A 21,777-nucleotide genomic window follows, 5' to 3' on the forward strand; every position below is an offset into this window, starting at 1 on the left:
TTTTACTTTTCTCTCTTTCTCTAGGTTTTTATTTTTTTTAAAAAATCACTCTCTTTCTCTTTGTGGTTTTTTATTTTTATTTAAAAAAATTATTTTTTTTATAAATTAATATTAATAATCTAAAACATAATAAATTTTTTAAAAATATTTATAAGATTTATTATTTGATATATTGATATTTTATGAATTATTTTATGTAGTATGTATATTATTCAAAAAATCTATGTTTTAGTTTTTAGTTTTTTATAAATTAGCTTATATAATATATAAAATTATATTTTTAACATAATTTTTATAAAAAATTATTGTTTGACTTTTATTTTTATAAACTTAACTTTAAATTAACATAAATATAAATTTTAAAAAAAATTATAAAAATTTTATTAATTATTATTTTATTTTTTTACATTTCGCCCCCTACCTATAATTTCTGGCTCCATTTTTGGGACTTAGTATACATACTACATTGAATCAACAGTAATAGTATTCTATAAAACTAGGTCTACTGAGACCACCTTGCACACTTTGTGGTGACTTACCATTATAGTATCATTTACCTAAACACTTCTAAACAGTATAAAAGTATATTTATATTTTATAAAAAAATAATCATTATATTTGTCCCATAAATAACCGGCATAAAAGATGATTAAATTATTCAATAAAACTATAGAGGGATATTTGAGTAATATACTATTTATATATATATATATATACTTGAAAAATAAAAAAATTAATTTATTCGAAAATATCCATAATAAAGCCAGAAGGATCTTTGGATAAAAGGTGAAATGTTTAGGGTCTTATTTGCAAAAAAACAATTCCATAATATTAATCAATTTTCCAAACAAAGACGCTGTTGGATTTGAGGATTAGACAACCGAGAAACAGATCCTTCGTGTCCTCATCCTCCGAACGAAATCCAGTTTCCACGCTCCCTCTTCTCCTCGCCCCTTCTCCTTCTCCTCTTCGAATCGAGGAAAGCGCTGTAAATCTCTGAAATCTTGACGCCAATACCATAGATTTGTGATCATCAACGCGGAATAGCTGTTCTTCGCCATTGGTTTTGGTCTCCCGATCCGTCTGAGTTCCGGGTAGGGCACCGAGGGTTCGTTTCCGGCTTGCTCTCAGATTCTTGGTTTCTTTTTGATTTGTTCTTGAAGGTGCTTTGTTTTTTGTGATATTTTTTTGTTTTTTTGTTTGATTAATTGGAGGAAAAGATAATGTTTTTGTTTGTTTGTTTGTTTGTTTTAAGACGGGGCGTAATGGGTTTTGATTTAGAGATTTGTGTGGGGAGGCAATGGCGGTTGATATGCTGGAAAGATTTAAACTTTTTCTTGATGATTTCATATGGTGTTGCTGAGATTTAATGAACTTTTGTGATTTTCACGAGCATATGTTGTTAGTTAGGGTATGAAAGGATTGAAGTTCGAATTTTCAGAACAATGGTGGAGTGATGAGTGCTTGAATCTTTTGAGATGTATGGTAGGACTTTGATTGAGTTTTATCCCTTGTTATAAGGATCAGAGAATTTTTAATTAGCGGAGAGGTTTCATAGTTTTGATTATTCAAGGTATGTTTACTAGAATTTTTGGTGAAGGGTTCTCTGATTTTGGTGCTGAATTTTTCCTGATTAAAGAAGGTTAGGTGATGGCCTTCTTATAGTTAATTTGTAAGATTAAGCATTTCCTTTTTATTTGATTTGCTTCTACTTGCATAATGTTATGCTTGAATAACTATTATGTTAGGTGATGGTAAAGACTCTAGCTTGATGAGACCAGATGTTCTAACACAGTAACACTTTTTAATTGTCATAGGCACCATTTATTGAGGTTTTTGTGTAATTCTTTTGATGGTAAGTTATCAATCCTATCATTAGAGTGAATAATGCATAACTTATAATTGACCATGAGAAAGTTGTTCTTCTTGTGGATAATTTTGATTGTGTATTTGTCCTGCTGCAACAAACAATTTGCGATATGCTTTCTGCTTGCAGAAACGAGACTGATGGCATATAGAAAAATTATCTTATTTCAGCTTTTATTAGAAGAAACAAGTGTGATAAACATTTAGAGAAATGATTGCTGTCAATAGATCTATTGAATTTGTATTTTGATGCATTAATGCCTGATATGTGCTGGTGGCGGAGGATAATTTTCTTATATGCTTTCTTCTGAATTACGGGCTCTTTTTTTTTATGACTCTATTATGATAGTTATAATCTGATTAGTGATCATTTGTTTTGTTGGGTTTTGTACTTTAAAGGACTTCCTGAATTGGTCATAGCATTTTATCAGTGGGTGTTGACTTGGTGAATTTTGTATAGGTATGCAGAGTCAACTTGTGTGCAACGGCTGTAGGAGTGTTCTTCTTTATCCGAGGGGAGCTACGAATGTCTGTTGTGCAATATGCAATACCATAACACATGTGCCTCCACCAGGTCCTTTTCGATCTGTTCTTTTCGTAAATGTTGATTATTTGGCATGTTTCGTGTTGCATGATTTATTCTCTAGAGACTAGAGATGCTTGTTTCTTGGCAATGACCATGATAATATTCCTTGTCTAGTATTTTATGCCATCATATGAAATTGTCTTCTGTTTTACCTGTTCTGGCCAACTTATTAATTTTTTTTTTCTAAACTTGTTTCAGCTATACTTATTGAAGTTTTCTAATCGCTAATAATTATGGGCACGCATGCTCATGAGTTAGGGCCATGGTTATGTGGCAAGCGTTAACATGAGACAATACGTGTGTCATTTTAGTAGCTAAATGGTATGATACAAGACATTACTCAAGAATTATGACCGTAATGCCACTTCTCTTATAATCTACCAACTAATAATATGAAACCATGCATGGCGGCACATGTAATTCCCATTTATAAATGGAAAACATTGAACCCATCAACAGACTTTGGAGGTAAATACACTGTCAGTTCTTGTTTGGCAGCCCCCCTCCTTTCCTTTCCCTTCCCTTGTTCAGTATTATTTAAGACACATTCTTTTTGTACAGTATGGCGAATGTCTTTTGTGTTTAATTCTCATCACCAATTTTTGTTGGTAAAATTAAAATTTTTATCCATGTCTTAATAAAAGAATTGTTTCCTCCACTGGGTGAGATCCTTTTCTTCATCAGAGGCTGAATTACAACTTTTGCAGCAACGGAGATGTCCCAGCTATATTGCGGAGGCTGCCGAACACTGTTGATGTACGCTCGTGGTGCTACCAGCGTTAGATGTTCTTGCTGTAATACCATAAATGTTGCAAGATCATCAGGTATTCTTATTCATGAGACTCTACCTTAATTCTGAAATTTGTTGTTACTGTACAGGATTTTCATTGTTTTCCCGTGGTTAGTGTCCTAGAATGAAAACAATTTTTCCTTAATTTTTGGCATAGCATCTCTACATCTCAATTTTATGATAATAGTTCCATTTAGACAGCTCCAACCAGGCTATGAATCTCACAAAAGTATCCTGACTATGAAGCACGGACACTCCGGGGAGTGTCTGGTGTACCCGTGTCGGACACATGGATACACCGTGGACACCGCCAGACACTCATGTGCTTTGTGAATGATTTTTCTAAATTACTCATGTATATTTCCTAATTACTTCCCAATACACAAGATCACCCAATTAATCTATAAGTAATATATGATATATATTACATGAAAAATATTTAGATTTATATTTATAATAAAATTTTTATATAAATATATAATAAATTTTTATAGCCATGTCCTGCCGTACCCGTGTCTTTAACTTTCAGAAATTACCATGTCGTTGTGTCCATATTGTGTCACTGTATCCGTGTCCATGCTACTATCCTCTACTGTGTGTGTGTTTTTTTTTTCTTTTTTCTGGTTTGGGAACTAATTAGTTTACCTGTAATGCTTCAATTGATTAATGCATTCAACATTCTATGATGGCTTAGTTTTTGTCTTATGTTTTAGCTTTTTTTTGTGTGATAATTCTCGTTCGTCTCACTTTTCTGTTCCTTCAAAGTCTCCCATTGTTTGCAATTTCTTCTGAACATTCTCTGTAGAAGTCATCATTTATTGAAGAAGACACTTCAAGTCAAATTTCTTTCTACTGAAATGACATTTCACATTCCACACAAGCTTAGACTAAGTGGTTGAGTTTTTTTCCTTCCATCTCAAAACATAATGGAGTACCTCCTCTGCTATTATTTAGTTTGTTAAATCTATTATTATTGGGCCTAGTTGTCTGATGCATGCAACATTTGTGAAGGAGGAAGTCCGGTTGCTCACGTGAACTGTGGACAGTGTCGCACAACTTTGATGTATCCTTCTGGCGCACCTTCTGTCAAGTGTGCAGTATGCCACTATGTTACAAATGTTGGGGTATGCTCAATGCATGGCTCTTTGTTATTTTATTGCATTTGACTGAAATGTTTTAAGTTAACTTTCCGGATATTTTCTTTCCTCCTGGATTGCAGATGAATACCGCGAGGGTACCAATCCCTGTAAACAGGCCTAATGGATTGACAACTATGCCACCATCAACTTCAGCTGTATGATACATTACTCTAATCTGGCTAATTTAGTTGACAATAACCATATGGAAATATTTGTACTCATATATATATATATATATATTTGTTGTTTTTAGCCGCCAACACACAGCCAAAGCCAGACAGTAGTTGTTGAGAATCCAATGTCAGTGGATGAAAAGGGGAAACTGGTAATTCTTGCCTGTTTTGTTAGCATATATCAGTTTCTGCTAGAATTTTTTTTTAATGTACCGTTTAGAATTCTAAAAAGTATCGGATTAATACTTTCTGGTGCAGGTGACCAATGTGGTTGTCGGAGTCACCACGGAGAAAAAATGACATCAGGCTTACCCAAATGCCCCCTCAAGGAAATTACTGTAAATGTGGATTTGGTGATTACTAGTTTTATTATTTCATTTTATGAAACTTGTCTACATGCTAGAACAATTGAGCACATACACATTAAAAACAAAAACGATGAGTGTCTTTTAATTGGATGCGGAATTCGACAACGGGTTTTTCCCTTGTCAAATACCTGCAGTATCAGAAGAAGTTTGTGGATTACCATAAAATGTGTGCTCCATCAAAGCGAAAAAAGGTTCATCCACAACATGACTTTTTTGGTGAAATCTTGTCACCTTTGTGTTTGGTATGCTTGTAATTTGTTATCGATTTATCAAAGACAAATGAATATTGGTCTGTTAAAAGTACAACATGTTTTTGTTGTAAGTTTGGAATGAACTTACCTGGCAATGCATTGTTGTATGATAAGCTAAAGGACATGAGTTCTTTTCATATTATGTGTTTGGAATGAGTTTACATGCCAAGACATGCAACTTTTGGATGGATTGGTTGACTCTGGGATTTGGAATTCATGCAACTTGGATTTTTAAGTTGATTCCTCTGTTTTATTTTAAAGATGTGACTAGAATGATACATATATATGTGTATATATATATATATATATATATAAAATCTTTTAGTACAGGATTTTGAGTACCATAGCTTTCATGCGTTGGTTTTATTTTATTTATTTATTTATTTTTGTGATTCTATCAGTTATCGGTTTTTATCTTTTATTAAAAGTCTACTAATTTGTCGCATTCATGAGTATTTAAAGCCATGATTTTGCATATATCCAATTCATTAATAAGTTTAAGTTGACTAGGTCATGACTCACCACTTAAATTATTTCCATATTAATCGGATGCATTTGTTAAGTTGGTTATAATTAACTTATTTGATAATATGTTTGGTTTAAATTGAAATATGAAAAGAATTGGTTGTCATATATGTTAATATATGGACTTAAATAGATGCATAAACTAAATACTAAACTAATAATTTATTTTTATTTTATGGGATACACCCCTGTGATTTATGTTAAAAACCATTCAATTTTTCTCTCTCAAAAATCAAAAATCAAAAATCAAAAGAATTTTTTCCTTTACTAATAAAGTATTACGGCCCCTCAAGTTATAACGGTGAGTTAACAAACGCCTTTAACAATTTTGAGGTTTTTTTGTGTGGGGAAATTGAAATTTGAGTCTTTATTTTTTAAGAAATTAAAGTACAATGAAAGGTCTACCCAAAAAAGAAAAAAAAAAAAATTACCAGTAAAAGTTTGAATGTAGTTTTATATCAAAAAATTAAAATATTTGACTTGTTATTATTTTGACTTAAAAAAAAAAGAGAATGAAAATATGCATGTGTTAATTACAGTACTTAATTGGTATTACCAAGCATTTAATAAAAAAAAAATCCTAATCAAACATTAAAATCTCATGTTCCCCTCTCTACATCACTTTCTTATCTTATCCCTTTATTTTATATATATTATTATATATATAAATAGATAAATCTTTTGATACACCCATCACCCATGCAAGGGTCATTAACTCCTTTTAAGTTTTACTTAACGAACCCAAATCATAGGGTTCAAAATGTAATTTTACAAAGAAAAAAAAACATGATTTCATAGTTCTCAAGGGGGTAATATGTAAAAACCCGGGAAAAGAAACGGGAGTAAAGCAAACCATAGGCAACCCCCAAAGCTTTCTTATTGGAGATTCGGGGTTTCAGTTAGGACTTAGCTTGTGGGTCGGTTGACTCCCTCCCGGTTTCTAACTTATTTATTTATTTATTTATTTATAATTATATATTTACACTTTTCTATTAATGAAAATTCAAATAAATAATATATATATATATATATATATATTTCTCCAATAAATTTTAGACAAATAGAATTTGTTTCCTAATAAAACTAAGATCAATAGCAGTTTTCCCTCAATTCGATATAAAATGACCTAATTTTCTTTGTTTGTTTGTTATTTTTCTTTTATTTTGGTGCTTTTAAGATATCTTTTTCTCTCTCGTTGTTTTATTTCTCTCTAGGGGCTGAGAGGGTTGTGGTCTTGGTGGAGAACCATTCAGGAGCTGTGAATTCTATCAGAAGGGTAACCTTTTTTCCCTAAATTTGATGTTTTTAGATCTGTGGATTTGTCAAAATTTGATCTTTTGTTGTGGTTTTATTTGTTCTTCTTGCTCCTGCTGTGTTGTTGGCATTAGTGTTTGATTTTTGTTATTGTGGTTTGAGATTTCTGTTCCAATGTCTTTATGGTCGTGTAATTTGTGAAAGGTATGGCTGGTTTTGTTCCTTTTCTTTTTTGTTTCATAGATTACAATGATCAAATGTTGGATTAGGTTTTTATTGTTTGTTCTTTGCTTTTCTTTTCTTATGTGGATAATGTTTTGATGAAAAGTTATTTTAATTCTTGTTTTGGTGTTTTGCTTTCTATATGTCCTTGGATTGTTAGGGATTGATTTGGTTATTGGGTATGGATATGGAAGGTGGTTGAATTTATCTCAATCGAGTATCTATTATGTATGAATTTGTATGTTTTCTGAATGTTAGTATATTGATTATCGATCACATCACTAATCAATAACCCTATGATAGATCTATTATTGAGTCATGAGATTTGGGGAGTAAGTCTTTATTTGTTGATGAATTTGGTTGGGTTGCCCTGATTGTATCATCATGCTATTGCTCTGATTCTAGTTGATCAGTTTGAGGAACTTCGTTATCTAGAATTGATCTATTCTCCTAAGAAGAGAGGGGATTTTATTTTTCTTTCTATGTCGGTTGTTGGTTATAGAACATATTAATTGAAATTAGTTTTTTTTCTCTCATGTACTTTCTTTTCTGCTCTTCTCTTATCATTGTGGCTATTCATATCTGCTTTTGCTCCTATCTTCCATATTTATCAGCATCTATTGTTGATTCATTTATGAATATGGAGTTTTGCCTTCAAACCTGGAAAGTGAAATACATTGTGTGGATGAAACCAATGGGAGCATCACAAGCAAAATAACTTAAGTGGGAACATAGATGCAGTACTTCATAAATGATGGCTTTTGTTGCATGAAGGATGAGATTTCCAAATGTTGGTTGTTTAAAATAGTTTTGTCGTGCTTTACTTAGTTATTGTTTTTGTTTGAAGTAAAGAAGCTCAAGATATTATATGACAATCAGATCTCTAGATAATATGAGCTCTTTCTCTTTGCATGCTGATTTTTGCAAATAAATTTGATAAAGGGCTCTGTTAATTAATGAAAGCACTTGAACATGGCTGCCTTTTAGGGAGTGTCTGAACTATTTATTAGAATCACAACCTTGATGATGTGGTCTGGTTAGTTTATGTTGCTTTTTCTTGGTCAAGTTTTTCTATGGTGAAAAAATTGTTCTTTGTCTGATATCTATCACAATAGAGAAACATGAAGCCTCTAAAATTTGCTATGTATCTAGGAAATGATATCAATGTCAGCTAACGTCCTTATTTTTTCAACATTATTTGGCAGATAAAATGGAAAAGGAACATGTGCTAAATCATTTGGAACATCCAAGTGAAGAAACCACAACCTCACAAATGCCCCTTGACTTCCGGAAGGACCCAGAGACTACTACAAATTCTGGTCATTCCATAGAGGCCACGCCAACACCGCCGATACAAATGAATGATGATTCTGCTGATTGTGAAGAAGTCAAAATCAAGCGTTCACGCAAGCGAAGAAATGGGATACATTATGGTGTACTTGATTTGAGCTCTGATGAGGAATTGGATTGTGAGAAGCCTGTCAAGGTTGATATTGTTATCCAATGAGCCTTTATCTAATACTCTTTTCAGGATTAGATATCGACCCAGCTTTAAAGACCAAAATAATGCACACTTCCATTCATATTTGCTATTGATTACAGTTCTTGTAATTGTAGTTCATTAAGCTTTGAATTTTTACAGGAGCGCTCACCAAAACATGGCAAACGTAATGGTGGAAGTTCTAAATGTTCTGGATCTAAATTTGAAAAGGTATGTACTTAATGAAAATTTAAAATTTAGATTATAGCTTCTCTGTCATTGACTCATCATTGTGACCTTCAAAAAACAGATTTCTGCTAGATGGTGTTTGGAAGAAGGATGTAGACCTGACATTGATGAAGCACCTGCTTTCTATCCTACTGAAGAGGTATTTCTCAAATTTTATGGTGGAATAGGTCTAATATCCCAAGTTGTTTCTACTACTTCCATATTTGCCTTTTCTTTTGGCATCAATCTTGTTTCATCTGCCCTTTTGTTAGCAAAGGTTTTATTCTTTTCAGGAGTTCAAGGATACTCTAGGTTACATTGCTAGTATACGTCAGAAAGCAGAAAAATATGGTATATGTCGGATCATCCCACCATCATCATGGAAACCACCTTGCCCTTTAAGAGTGAAGAGCACATGGGAGCATGCTAAGTTTACCACTCGAGTTCAACAAGTTGACAAGCTTCAAAACAGAGAACCAATGAGAAAAAGATCTAGGAACCGCTGTCAAAGGAAAAAGAAAAGAAGAAAAAGGTTAAGGTTTGGAATGACCCGGAGACGTAATATCTCTACCTCTTCCGAAAACAATGACTGCGCTGCCTCTGACACAGATGAAAAGTTTGGTTTTCAATCCGGTTCAGACTTTACGCTGAAGACCTTTCAAGAGTATGCAGATGACTTCAAAGAGCAGTATTTTGGAATGAAAGATATCTGCGAAAATTTTGTTGATAGTGAAAAGGATTCAATGAAGGGGTGGCGACCTTCAGTGGAAGAAATTGAAGGTGAATATTGGCGGATGGTTGAGAAAGCAACTGATGAAGTTGAGGTATGAACTTTTCTTGATTTATTTTTGAACCATGAAATTTACCTTTGCTCATCCTTGATATATATTAAAAATTCTTTACATGCAGGTTCATTATGGTGCTGACTTGGAAACTGGAGTTTTTGGTAGTGGGTTTCCTAAAGCATCTTCCTCAACTGATCAGAACTCAGATCCTTACCTGCTGTCAGGTTGGAACTTGAATAATTTCCCTCGACTTCCTGGATCAGTTCTTGCATTTGAAAGAGGGGATATCTCTGGGGTGTTAGTGCCTTGGCTATATATTGGGATGTGTTTTTCATCATTCTGTTGGGTAAGTCTTGCAATGCTTATGTTTTCTCCTCTTTGCTATTCACTATGTGAACATCATTGTGCACACATCTTTGGAAAATTTTAATCATATCCCATGCTATTCAAAATGTTATGTTGGTCACTGTGTCGTGGATATTGTTCTTGACAGAAATTAAAACAAAAAATAACTGGGAAAAAAAGTGAAAAAGTTGAGAGCTGCATCATGATACTTTACATATGATTTATTTAGGAGGCACTAATTTATTTTTCATCTGAAGAAACTTAGTATGACTAGATTGATTGATGCTGTTTTTTCTACTGATCTAACCATATGGCAGATTAAGTTCAATATTCTATTATCCATTCTCTAGCTTGTTATTTTGTTTGTTTTCCTGATTGACATGTTACCATCCTTGCTTTTTGTATGACAACAGCACGTGGAAGATCATCACCTCTATTCTTTGAATTACATGCATTTTGGTGAACCGAAAGTTTGGTATGGGGTTCCTGGAAGTGATGCACTGAAACTGGAGGATGCCATGAGGAGAAATTTACCAGAACTGTTTGAGGAACAACCAGACCTGCTGCATGAATTGGCAAGTCCTAAACTACTCAATGCTGTATATATATATTAATTAACTCTAGATGGTAAAAATGAACAATTAACACTATCTTTTATTTTTTGTGTTTAAGCAAATTCTGTCTATTACTGTCCACCTCTTATGAACTATAACACCAATTTATTCTATCTTCTCAATCAGGATGTGCTCCCTGACCTACAACTGATTTATTTTGCATCAGTTTACCATCTTGTTCTTTAATATGTTATTGAACTAAGTTTATTATTTGATTGTCTCATGAACTTGTTTCACTAATTTGAGCAGGTGACGCAGTTGTCCCCTTCAGTTCTTAAATCTGAAGGTGTGCCTGTTTATCGAGTCATTCAGAAATCTGGAGAGTTTGTTCTCACTTTTCCAAGAGCTTATCATTCCGGCTTTAACTGTGGATTCAACTGTGCCGAGGCTGTGAATGTTGCTCCAATGGACTGGTTGCCCCATGGGCAGTGTGCTGTTGAACTTTACAGTGAACAAGCACGTAAAACGTCCCTGTCACATGACAAATTGCTACTTGGTGCAGCACGAGAAGCAATCAAGGCCCTCTGGGATGTTTTAGTGCTAGGGAAGCAGGACTCTGAGAAATTCAGATGGGAAAGTGTTTGCCAGCAGGATGGAGTACTTACTAAGGCCATTAAGGTAATTCACCCTCTTTTTTTTTTTGTGTGTCTTCCTTTTGGGTAAGAACATGCTTGGACAAAGTAGAGAAGTAAAATTGAAATGTGTTAGGATTTACGTTCTCACTATATAGAATCCTTCTTCTTTGACAAAATGATATAATTTCTTTCGAGAAACTTGAAACCTGCAGCATCTCTTATTTAGCAATTTTAGAACACTTCAAAGTACACTTCCTAAGGCCTGTACTACAGGCATGGGGCACAGTCCCGCCTCTTGTCACAACATTTTGAATCCCATTGCTTTATTGTTGCTGATAATTATTGTCATTCATAGGCAAGAGTGCAGATGGAGAATAAAAGAAGAGAGTCTATCGGTAGTCAACCACAAGTGAGAAGAATGGACAAGGATTTTGATTTGTCAAATGAGAGAGAATGTTTTTCATGCTTCTATGACCTGCACCTTTCTGCTGTTTGTTGTGAATGTTCTCCAAACCATTTTGCCTGCTTATCCCATGCAAATTTTCCTCTGCTCCTGCGAACCCGCCAGAAGATTTTTCCTTTTTCGCTATCACATTGATGAACTGAATGTCCTTGTGGAAGCTCTTGAAGGTAATTTGAGTGCAGTAAAACAATGGGCTGAAGGGGATCTTGGGTTGGCTTTACCCTCTGGTTCATCACTACGAGAGATATCTGAAAATGCAAAACCAGAATATGCATCTGGCCCAACAGATTCCTTAGAAAAAACCATTTCTAAATTGCCAAAACCAATCATTGATCTTAACAGGCCTGATATGGATGATGACAGTCAGGCACGTAAAGTTGATCATCATGAGAAAAGAAAGAGTCACAGAGTACAGAGCCCAGCTACTTTGATGGAGACAATGATAAATGATGGTAATGAACCATCTGAAGTTGATTACGTCAAAACATCAGAGGATGTTAAAGCAAAACGGCCTTTAAAAGATGAGATTGAGTTTCTGGACTTGGAAAGATCACCAGTGGCTTCAACCAGTGCTTCGTCAAAGAAAGGCCAATACAATAACTTTTCTAATCTATACACAGACAAAATACCAACTGGAAACAGAGATAGATGGCTTGCGAGCAGTGGAAATGCTGTACTTATGGCACCTGATGTTAAAGAAGAGCCAGGTTGTTCATCGCAATCTGCTGTTTTGGGTTCTAATGGAGTTGGAATAGATAAACTCAATTTAGAAAATGAGCCCCTAATGCCCACAGGCCGTCCATGGAGATCAAATCCAGAGAATCGATTTTCTGTTCCCCTGAATTGTTCCAAAGAGTGGTCTCCTGCTTTTCTTACTTCATCATGTTCTTCAGGCACCAAATATCCTAAAAGGTCCGGCGCAAAACTTTTTGGTCAGGACCTTCACCATCTGCCACACTTACCAAAAGCTTTGGGCAGCCACCACAATCAATCCAGTTCAGATGCTGGTAATGGTGTTCCCATAGAGGTCTCTGGGACATCACATTGCCTTGTTGAACTGATTAACTTTGGAACAATAATACCAGGAAGGAAGTGGTGCAGTAAGCAAGCCATCTTCCCAAAAGGTACATTCTCATTTTATCAAGTATAGAATTTTTTTAGCCCAAATATAATATTTTATTTTCAGAAACAAGAAGCACGACCTGATTTTTGTGTAACCACCATGTAATTGGTTTTTCAGGATTTGTTAGTCGTGTCAGGTTCTTCAATGTGCTTGATCCAACTAAAACATGCTATTACATTTCTGAAGTAGTGGATTCCGGAATCTTGGGTCCTCTTTTCAAGGTGGGACTTGTTTACATCTGCAATTCATATGGTATCTATACAGTCATTGCATCATCTGTTTCTTAAATCTTATTGCTTTGCATTATATACCTATTTGGTATTTAGATAAGTATCTGCATCATAATTTACTGTAAAATGTCAAAGAGAGTGACATGGTGTATACCAGCAACAAAGGTTACCTATGTCTGCGTATGATCATCATTATATTTACTTTTTTATGTGTTTATAGACATTTCTAATGACATGAAAATACATTTGTGATAATCTGTCATGTCCACAATGATTGTTAAGCAGCGTTACATGTGCTTAATTAGACCTTAAATCTGCTAAGAATAACGCATGTTCCAAATTCTCGTCACTTTTTTTTTATCTAATTGATCTTCCTTCGTGATCCTATTAATTGCAGGTGACAATGGAGGAGGAACCATCAGTTAGCTTCATGCACACTTGTCCAACACAGTGTTGGAAACTGGTGTGTGAAAAACTAAACAAAAAGATCAGTCAAGAGCCTGGCATGGTTCCTCCGGTCAAGTTTCCCGACAGCATAGATGGGTTTGAAATGTTTGGTTTTTTTACTCCATCTATAGTAAAGGTATTTCCGACACCATGGATTATATAACTTGTATATAATTCTTTCATTTTATTTTTGAGTTACCGATGATTTTTATTACATTGATTCACATCATATAGATATTTTGTTTGCAAACAGGTTATCGAGAGTTTCGATCCACTTCACATGTGCTCAGAATACTGGGCAGCCAAGTCATGCTCACAGTTGGAACTAGAAAAAACTCCGGAGGCTGGTGTAATTTTGTGTGTGGGAATGGAGGCAAAAGAGCAACATTCATGTATGAGTTCCAGCCCGGCAAACAAGAAAATGTTATTCGGCGTCAATTTGGCCAGTCAGGAGAACAATAAGCCAAAAATAAACAACAAGTCATCGGCAGAAGAAGTCCAAACAGTGCTCGGACGATTATTCAAGAAGGCAAACCATGAAGAACTGAAAATGATGCATCAAATACTCAACAGTGGATCAGGAAGCGATGCTTGGAATGCAGCATTGTATGCGTTGACGCACGAAATCCAGAAGAATGTACATACACAATAAGATCAAGCAAGCAAGCAAGAAACCGAAATAATTCGATTCTTCGGAGGACGAGCTTCTGTCAAGAAGTAAAGCGTGAAGCCGCCATTTTTTTTTTCTATAGATATTAGCACTGAATTCTTATTTTTCGGTTCTTTTCATCCATTGTTTCCCTCACAGTTACCATTGTCTTCATTCTTTGTTAGTCCCATAAAATGAACATGGTGGATTCAAGCTACATTTTCAATTCAGCATGTTCTTTACTTAATTTAGGTTACACATATTGTTTATTCAGGAGATCTGACCATTATGGTCTTTGTTTTGTAAAGAACAGCTAATCCTCTTGGTTTTTTTTTAATTATAGTTGAAATTAGTTCTTGAATTTCTGGTATTTAAATTATTTCTGTTGGGTCAGGGATGGTAGTAATTTGTTTTTTGTTTTTTGTTTTTTATTTTTGCCTTGAATTTTGTTTTAATTTCTCCTTTTGAATGATGCTTAATAAAGTAAGGGAAGGATACTAAACTTTAAATAAGGTATCTTTTATATATCTATATGAGGAATGGAGAGAAATGCATTGTATCTGTTTCAAAAATATACATTAATTCAAATCAGAGTGAATCAAACCCACTTGATAAACAAGTAAAATTCAACTAAAACATAATAACCCCCCATCTGACCTTAACCAGCTTTGCAGAAAAATAACAATAAAAAAATATATAAAACTATATTTTATTTATTCATTCATTTAAAAAAAGAAAGTTGAGGATGCTGGTCATCTCCAAGGACCCAGAAAAAGCTTAAATAAAATAAAAAAAAATAAGAAAGAAAGCATTGAGAGAAGTTGTTCTTTTTGGGAATGAAACCCAAGCTAACAGTTAAAAGTTAAAACACAAAAGACCCCACACACTCCAAGAGCACTTAATATATGAAGCTTATCCACATGGATATTGCTAAATAGAAAGTATAGGGCCTCAGATGAGGATTCTCTCTCATGCATGCATGGGCCCATGCAATGCTCATCATGCCCCATAAAAAGCTCTTCCTTTGCTTCCTTGGATTGCCTCTCCCTATGAAATAAAAAAGAATATATATATATATATATAAAAAAAGCAGGTCACTTTCAAAAAGCTCTTCCCTTTTACCACAAGACCACATGGACTTGCTCAGATGTCCCAATTAGTGCAAACTAGTCTGTCCACCAAGGCATCCATATATATGTATAATAAATACTCTGTGTGTCTCTTCTTAAACTATATTCCATCAATTGCCAATTGTTCTTCTAAATCAACATCAATCTTCTGTTCATTTTTTTTTATCTTTTGAAAAGAAAGATCATGCATGACAATTCATGCAAGTAGTAGGCATCTCATCTATGAAAAAGAGGGATCTGTTTCATAATTTCCTTTCCTTTTAAGGAAAAAAAGTAACAGGGTGGTTACTATACAAGTTGGCCATTCATTGCACGTAATATTAGATAAATATATTAAGTTAAATGCAATGCTTAAACTAATAATCACACACCCCGTGAATTATAATCATAGTCAAAGACGAGATATAACCCTTGCCAGCTACTACATTGGATCGGGGTCGTTGATTAATTAACATTCTTAGTTGACTTAATTAGGAATTAATTAAGATTGGGTTAGGTTGGACCAATATGATAAGAATGGTGGTCCATTCTATGAAGAAGAATTAGTGGGCTTTTAGGTGGGCCTCTGAAAAGCTTCAATCTCTTCGACCACAAACTTTGATCCAACCATGGGCCCACTAAACCTCGTGAGTTATATAACTAACTCCATTCTAACTTAAATGAAATGACTAATTTGCCCTCATCAGTGGGACGAGCTCAGCACGTGCCTTCTTCTTTCTTGGTCTGATGCTCCGCATGATTAAAGCGGTTTCGGCCCACGTGACCACCGCGCTCCCCCAGTTGTTTTTAAATTGTTTATTCCTCATTTACGATAATGCCCTCGTGAACTTTTTTATAATGGTCGGTGGTATTCCTGTAATTATGAGGCAGGTTAAGGGTAAAATATAAGACACAACAGGACAGAGCTCAGAACAGTGGCAACAAACAACGTGGCGCAGTCAGTTTGCAAGCGTGGACCAATAAAATTGTGCCACGTGTTGAGAATAAGATGACGAACACCGTTTCTTGCTCTCCGGTCAAAATTTCTGGGTCTTTGAAAAATGGATCTCACGATGACCATCAAGTTCTGAGGTCCAATTCCGTGGTCAATACTTTGGGTGAGCTTTAACACACCACCCAGTCTCGTCCCGACATGACTCCGGTCTCCATCTCCATCGTGCGGCTGGGAGCTACCGAACACCGAAATTACGGATCAAGTCAAGAGCCGATGGTATCTTTATGTTTATCCAATGAGGGCATAGTTGTCATTTTGGCAAGGCGGGGTGGCAATGATATGGAGACCCAACAAGCTGACCCGAGAACGGGACCCACAAATAACTGCTGGAGATTATCGCGTCGGCAGTGGAAGGATGAAATTACAAGGGTGACCTCCAGTATGGACAAGCAAAACAACACGATCTTTTCGCAGGGACTCAAATGATTGATCCTTTGTCTGTAGCTACAGGAGTCTATGGCCGTCCGATCGTCTTTTTAAGTAGGCCCCACTTTCAATACAAAGAAACGAGTGAACGACGGCGGGGGATTCGCCGAGTGTTCATCTTTCTCCCCCTTATTTTATTTTCTTTATTTTTAAAAATTTAAAAGGGCGGTAACATGTTTTTTATTTATTTTTATTATGTTATGTTTATATTATATAATAAATTAATAATAGTAACAATAGTAATAATAATAATAATAATAATCAGAGATGCAGAGGGTACGCTTGTACTTCCGTTGTTACCACCGGTGGGACAGCAAGGCTCATTTATGGCCGTACGTGTGGTGACCGGCGATAGCCCAGCCTCGAGGTTAGTACGGGCGGTGTCCAACCGCGGTTGGAGTGGCTAGGGACACCGCCACGTCTCTCGTAAGGAAAGGCCGGACAAGCCGGGATGGACAGCTGGCGGTCATGTGGCGAGGATAAGGTTGGGCCAGAAGGAGGCATCGGTCATTTAAAACTTTAATAGAGAATCAGCCGTTGGATTGAGTCATGTGTGGAATGGACGATGGAGATCGAACGATGTGTGGCGTGAGTTTCAAGGAGTGGTCAACGTGATGGTCTCCGCGCGGGGGCGCGGAGGAAACCGACGAGATGGACCGAATTTTTAAGCACTCGTGGATTGAAGCGACGCGGGAAAAGTACCGTTGAGATGAGACGGAGTTTGTTTCACCTTTTAATTCTTAAATAAATATTAAATAAGCATCCAATTACCATAACACCCTTTTCACTCAGAGTTTAAAATTTAAATTTAAAAAATAAAGGATGAGTTATTTTGTCATCTCTAATGCTTTTGTGGGGACATCTTTTGTCCATGTCGCTCATTCTATTTGAAGTATTGATTCCATAACATGTGTTTGTTTTTTTTTTTTTTTAATCTAGTACAAGCAGGTCAGCAGCCTTTTGTGCCAAAAATCACAACAGAGTTTGTGTTGTAATAGAGAGACAAATGAATTGATTTTTTTAATTTAAAAATTTTTAAGATGTGTTGATTGAAATGTTGGATATTGGGTTTTGAGGTTGCCCATAAAATTTCAAACCATTTAGAGTCCCAATGTAATTCTGCCAGTGTCTCTAGTGCCAGTCTTATTTATTTTCTTTCATTGTTGTCTTTTGTGTTACAAGCTCATTGTCCTAAATATTCACATCTCATGGAGTATATTTTAAGCACTCTCTATGTTTGTAGAGATATATTAATTAATAGTATTAAGTTTAACAACGGTTACATAAGTTAAAGGGCATTTCAGTCATTGAATAGCAAACATCGAAACCCGTAATTAACTCCAACTCCCAGGCAGAAACTAAAACAGAAAACGACAAACGAAAAGATGGTACGATCACCCGCCTATATATATATATATATTGTGTGTGCGGCCCCCCGCCGATCACCCTCTCCGCGCTCCGTGTTCGAACCCTAGCCCTTGCCTTCGCCGCCGCTCACTCTACAGCTCGACTGCTCCTGCGTTCGACCTCATTGATGATTGATGATGGCTTCCGCCCTTGTTAACAACGTCGGGATCTCGCCGGAGGGGTTCCTCGACTGTCCCCCGGCGTACGGATGGCTTAGCCCACGGATCTCCTTCAGCCGTGACCTCCCTGACGATCCCAAGCCCTCTTCGAAGCAGGAGAAACCTGATCCTGAAGACCCCGTGAAGGATCTCGTCGACTTTGAGTTCCGGCTTCATGATCCTGTTGCCATGCTCCCCGCCGACGAGCTCTTCTCCGATGGGAAGCTCGTCCCCCTCCAGCTACGGCCCTCTGCGGCGGACTTGTCAACGGCTGAGAACCGTTCACTGGAGGAGATCAAGCCTCGGCGAAGGGTGGAGATCGCCGTCTCTGAGGTCTATGCGCTGTCGCCGAAGGCACCGAGATGTTCCAGCCGGTGGAGAGAGCTGCTTGGGCTGAAGAAGCTTCAAAGCCCCAAATCGGAGCCGCAGAAGCAGTCCTCAGCGCCGGGTAAGATCTCTAACGCCAGATCCTTGAAGCATTTGCTGCATAAGAACCCTAGATCGTCAGCGCTAGACTCGTCCTTGAATCTGCCGCTTCTCCGGGACTCGGATTCGGAGTCAGTGTCCATCTCTTCATGCCGGCTCTCACTTTCGTCTTCCTCCTCCTCGGGACCAGATCACGAGGATCTCCCACGTCTCTCCCTCGACTCCGAGAAGCCTTGCCATGCCCCCGTCTCACTGGGCCGGAACCCTCCGAGAGTGAGGGTTTCCCGGCCAAGGGCGGAGATCAATCCATCGGTTTCTAGGATGGGAAGGAGCCCGATCCGGCGAGGGGAAGCGGTGACGCCGCGGGGCGCTTCAGTGGACAGCCCACGGATGAACGCATCCGGGCGAGTAGTGTTCCAGGGTCTCGAGCGTAGCTCGAGCAGCCCGGGGAGCTTCAATGGCGGTCCAAGAGCGAAGCATCGTGGTGTGGAGCGTTCGTACTCGGCCAACGTGGTGCGTGTCTCCCCAGTCCTCAACGTCCCCGTCTGCTCTCTTCGCGGATCCTCAAAATCCGTTTCCGTTTTCGGATTCGGGCAGCTCTTCTCCCCCCAAAAGAAGGATCGCGATGGATCCGCAACCCGAAACACCACCGCCGCCGCTGCCGGCGTCACCACTAAAACCAAGACCGAGAGGGCTTGATATCGGAGATCTCTCGGTAAACTAAGAAAAAACTGAGATATTTCGGAAATTTTCTAATAAAAAAAACCCATTAACTTGTTTTTTTAGTTAGTTTCATGTATTGTTTTTTTTTTTTTGTTAGAGAGAAAAATGTTTTCTTGCTGTAAATAATGCTCTAATTTCCAGAATTTTCCTTGTTTTTCACGCTGGATCTTCATTTCTTCAAATGAAGATCCTTTTCTTTTTTTGAAAAATTCAAAAATAAAAAAAGAAAAAAAGAAATAAATAAATTATTTGAGAACAAATCTCTTAGGACTAATGTGCGCCGCGAAGCATAAGGGGGTTCTCGTGAGATCCATGTGCACGTTATTCTTGTTGTCCTTCGGCTGTTTGGTTAATGTCACAGTGTGGTACAGTGTACTTACATACAAAAAGGATCGGACCCGAACCCATTTGCGGGTTTGGTCGGTGCGCTCGCACTTGGTTCGGTCCAATCAAATAAGGATAACGAAAAGACGCTGTTGGTGCTGTGATTGTGATCTGATGGTTTGGATTTGGGGGCGAGGGTATTTGCAGGTCATAGTACTGTAGCTAGATTCCTGCCCTCTATTATAACTGTGATGTCTTGTCAATATGACAATGTTACAGTATTACATCTTCTTTATTTTATTAATGCCCCCATTTCTTACTTGGCTTCTTGTGCTAGCTGGTTTGGGCTATTCACTTCGCTGGCTCTTGTTTCCACACTGGGCGGGCTTGGGGCTGGTACTGGGCTAGCTTTTTAGTACTTAAGACAGAGCGAGTGATATTGCTTTCTCAGGTTGTGTGACTCTGTGTGTGTGTGTGCATTTGAGCAACCAAGGTCAAGAAAAAAAGCTTTGAGTTGTGTGGATTTCTAGCTCAACATAAGCGTATGTTGCTTTAATTTGTCACCAAAGCACAAAGCTTTGTTTGTCTTGTTGTACATACAAGTTGTGGCTGTAATAAATTAATAATAGCGGAAGTAGTAGTAGTAGTTTTTTTAATTTACTATTTTGTTTGCAAGTGTTTTGGGAAAGTGGCCTAATGAATGGGATCACTGTTCAGGGCCTGGGCTCCAGAATAGTGAGTGGTCTCAGGTCTGTGTGCTGTGCCTCTGCAGTCTGTGATAGTCAGATGGCTTTTTAAGTTGGTTTACAGAGTGTATTTGTAATTGTGAGTGTGTGTCTGTAAGAGAGAGAGAGAGAGAGAGGCCTGAGCTTGTCTTGTACCAATGAATGCAATGTTGACTCCTCTCTGATTCATCTGACCCTTCTCTTCTCCCTTTCCCTGAATTTTAGCCCCTGCTTGTGTTCTTTTGCAGGTTAGATCTGCAAGCCTTTATTTGGATTGTCATTCATATAATAACAGAATACAACTGATTTTTTTTTATTATTAATTTTTCTTTTCTTTTCATTTTTTGAATGGTGATCGACATTGCTGTTCATTCACTTCTTTTTAAGATCTACACCATTTAAATCTTGTGGAGATTGTTAGTATACAATAGAATTAGAAGAGATTGAAGACCAATGACATATTTTAGGTTGCTTAAAACCTTGTAGTGGGCCAAAAGTAGCAGTCTTGAAGGTTTGTTTGTCAAAGTTGGGTTTTCCTATTCATTGATAAAATGGCTTGTATACTATGTCATTCTTAATATGCTTATGTATGACTTATATTTAATTATTATATATATTTGACAAATTCTGGTATAGCATAATGGTAAATCATAAAAGTTTTTTGTGGTGGGAGATAAGGAGGTTAAATTCCTCCTCAGAATGATGAATAATGTGAATAAATCCACTAATTTTCTCTTTCTTCTTCCCTTATGTGAAAAAGAAAAAGGTAGGGATATTTTATAATCTTTATTTAAATATGTATGTGTTTTACATGGGTGTAAAAATAATAATTTAGTTTTGTAGAGGTATTCCTAATTGAATATGAATAAAGATCAAAGATGGTTTGCTTCTATGTTAACTTAGGATAGCAATAATTTATATGCGAGTAGTAACACTGCGCATGTGCTTTGCATGTGGGTTGGTTAAGCATGAGTTATTAACGGGTACAAGGAAAAGTATTTTTAAAAGTTATTTAATAAAATACTAATTTTCAATCTTAATTTCGTCACTAAAATATTATTTTCAAAACTACAAGTGATGCCAACGACCTTCGGGTTTATTGGTACACGGGTCGCCGATAGAGCTCTCATCGAGTGGTGAGAGTTTGATTCTCACTGAGAGTACATTTCGAGAGTTGTGAATAGTGGTTGTGTCAGACGGGTGGTTCCAGCTCCCACGTGAGGCGGCCCCTGTCCCCCACTTGTTCCACCGAGACTTGCAGCCCTCCCCTGGCTTCTCAGTGGGTTCGCCCCACTCCTCTTTCCCAAAAACTACAAGTGATATTTAAAACTTAGCATGGAGCTACCATGAT

The 21,777-nt window shown here is 36.8% G+C and overlaps 3 protein-coding genes across 5 annotated transcripts; all 3 read left to right on the forward strand.

The window, feature by feature from the left end:
• The first annotated feature begins 846 nt into the window (after positions 1-846).
• On the forward strand, positions 847-5,310 carry LOC120249766 (protein LSD1). 3 transcript variants are annotated; one of them, XM_039258402.1, is made up of 7 exons: positions 847-1,163; positions 2,327-2,440; positions 3,160-3,276; positions 4,254-4,366; positions 4,462-4,536; positions 4,635-4,706; positions 4,813-5,310. In XM_039258402.1, exons 2-7 carry the CDS (start codon positions 2,329-2,331, stop codon positions 4,852-4,854), a joined length of 531 nt encoding a protein of 176 aa, XP_039114336.1. In that variant the 5' UTR covers positions 847-1,163; positions 2,327-2,328; the 3' UTR covers positions 4,855-5,310. The 3 variants fall into 3 exon arrangements, with proteins under 3 accessions (XP_039114336.1, XP_039114335.1, XP_039114334.1); XM_039258401.1 differs by having other exon boundaries at positions 847-1,108; XM_039258400.1 differs by having other exon boundaries at positions 848-1,094.
• A 1,447-nt stretch (positions 5,311-6,757) lies between these two features.
• On the forward strand, positions 6,758-14,369 carry LOC120249491 (lysine-specific demethylase JMJ18-like). Its single transcript, XM_039258019.1, is given in 13 exon segments — positions 6,758-6,974; positions 8,380-8,660; positions 8,817-8,885; positions 8,965-9,042; positions 9,176-9,706; positions 9,792-10,013; positions 10,426-10,587; positions 10,876-11,244; positions 11,557-11,742; positions 11,744-12,788; positions 12,905-13,008; positions 13,415-13,600; positions 13,718-14,369. Coding segments are annotated over 12 exon segments (3,627 nt in total). The 5' UTR covers positions 6,758-6,974; positions 8,380-8,384; the 3' UTR covers positions 14,117-14,369.
• Positions 14,370-17,967: 3,598 nt separating this feature from the next.
• LOC120250396 lies at positions 17,968-19,536 on the forward strand. Its single transcript, XM_039259212.1, has one exon. The coding sequence runs from the start codon at positions 18,205-18,207 to the stop codon at positions 19,351-19,353; it is 1,149 nt and encodes a 382-aa protein (XP_039115146.1). The 5' UTR covers positions 17,968-18,204; the 3' UTR covers positions 19,354-19,536.
• The last annotated feature ends 2,241 nt before the right edge of the window (positions 19,537-21,777 follow it).

The sequence above is a fragment of the Dioscorea cayenensis genome, chromosome 19, assembly GCF_009730915.1.
Source record: "Dioscorea cayenensis subsp. rotundata cultivar TDr96_F1 chromosome 19, TDr96_F1_v2_PseudoChromosome.rev07_lg8_w22 25.fasta, whole genome shotgun sequence".
Taxonomy (NCBI): domain Eukaryota; kingdom Viridiplantae; phylum Streptophyta; class Magnoliopsida; order Dioscoreales; family Dioscoreaceae; genus Dioscorea; species Dioscorea cayenensis.

Excerpts from the sequence above, each read along its gene's own strand:
- LOC120249766 (XM_039258402.1), top strand. The coding sequence starts at position 2,329 with ATGCAGAGTCAACTTGTGTGCAACGGCTGTAGGAGTGTTCTTCTTTAT. Across the intron at positions 3,277-4,253 it reads AAATGTTGCAAGATCATCAG|GAGGAAGTCCGGTTGCTCAC; the intron begins GTATTCTTATTC and ends ACATTTGTGAAG. Across the intron at positions 4,367-4,461 it reads ACTATGTTACAAATGTTGGG|ATGAATACCGCGAGGGTACC; the intron begins GTATGCTCAATG and ends CCTGGATTGCAG.
- LOC120250396 (XM_039259212.1), top strand. The coding sequence starts at position 18,205 with ATGATGGCTTCCGCCCTTGTTAACAACGTCGGGATCTCGCCGGAGGGG.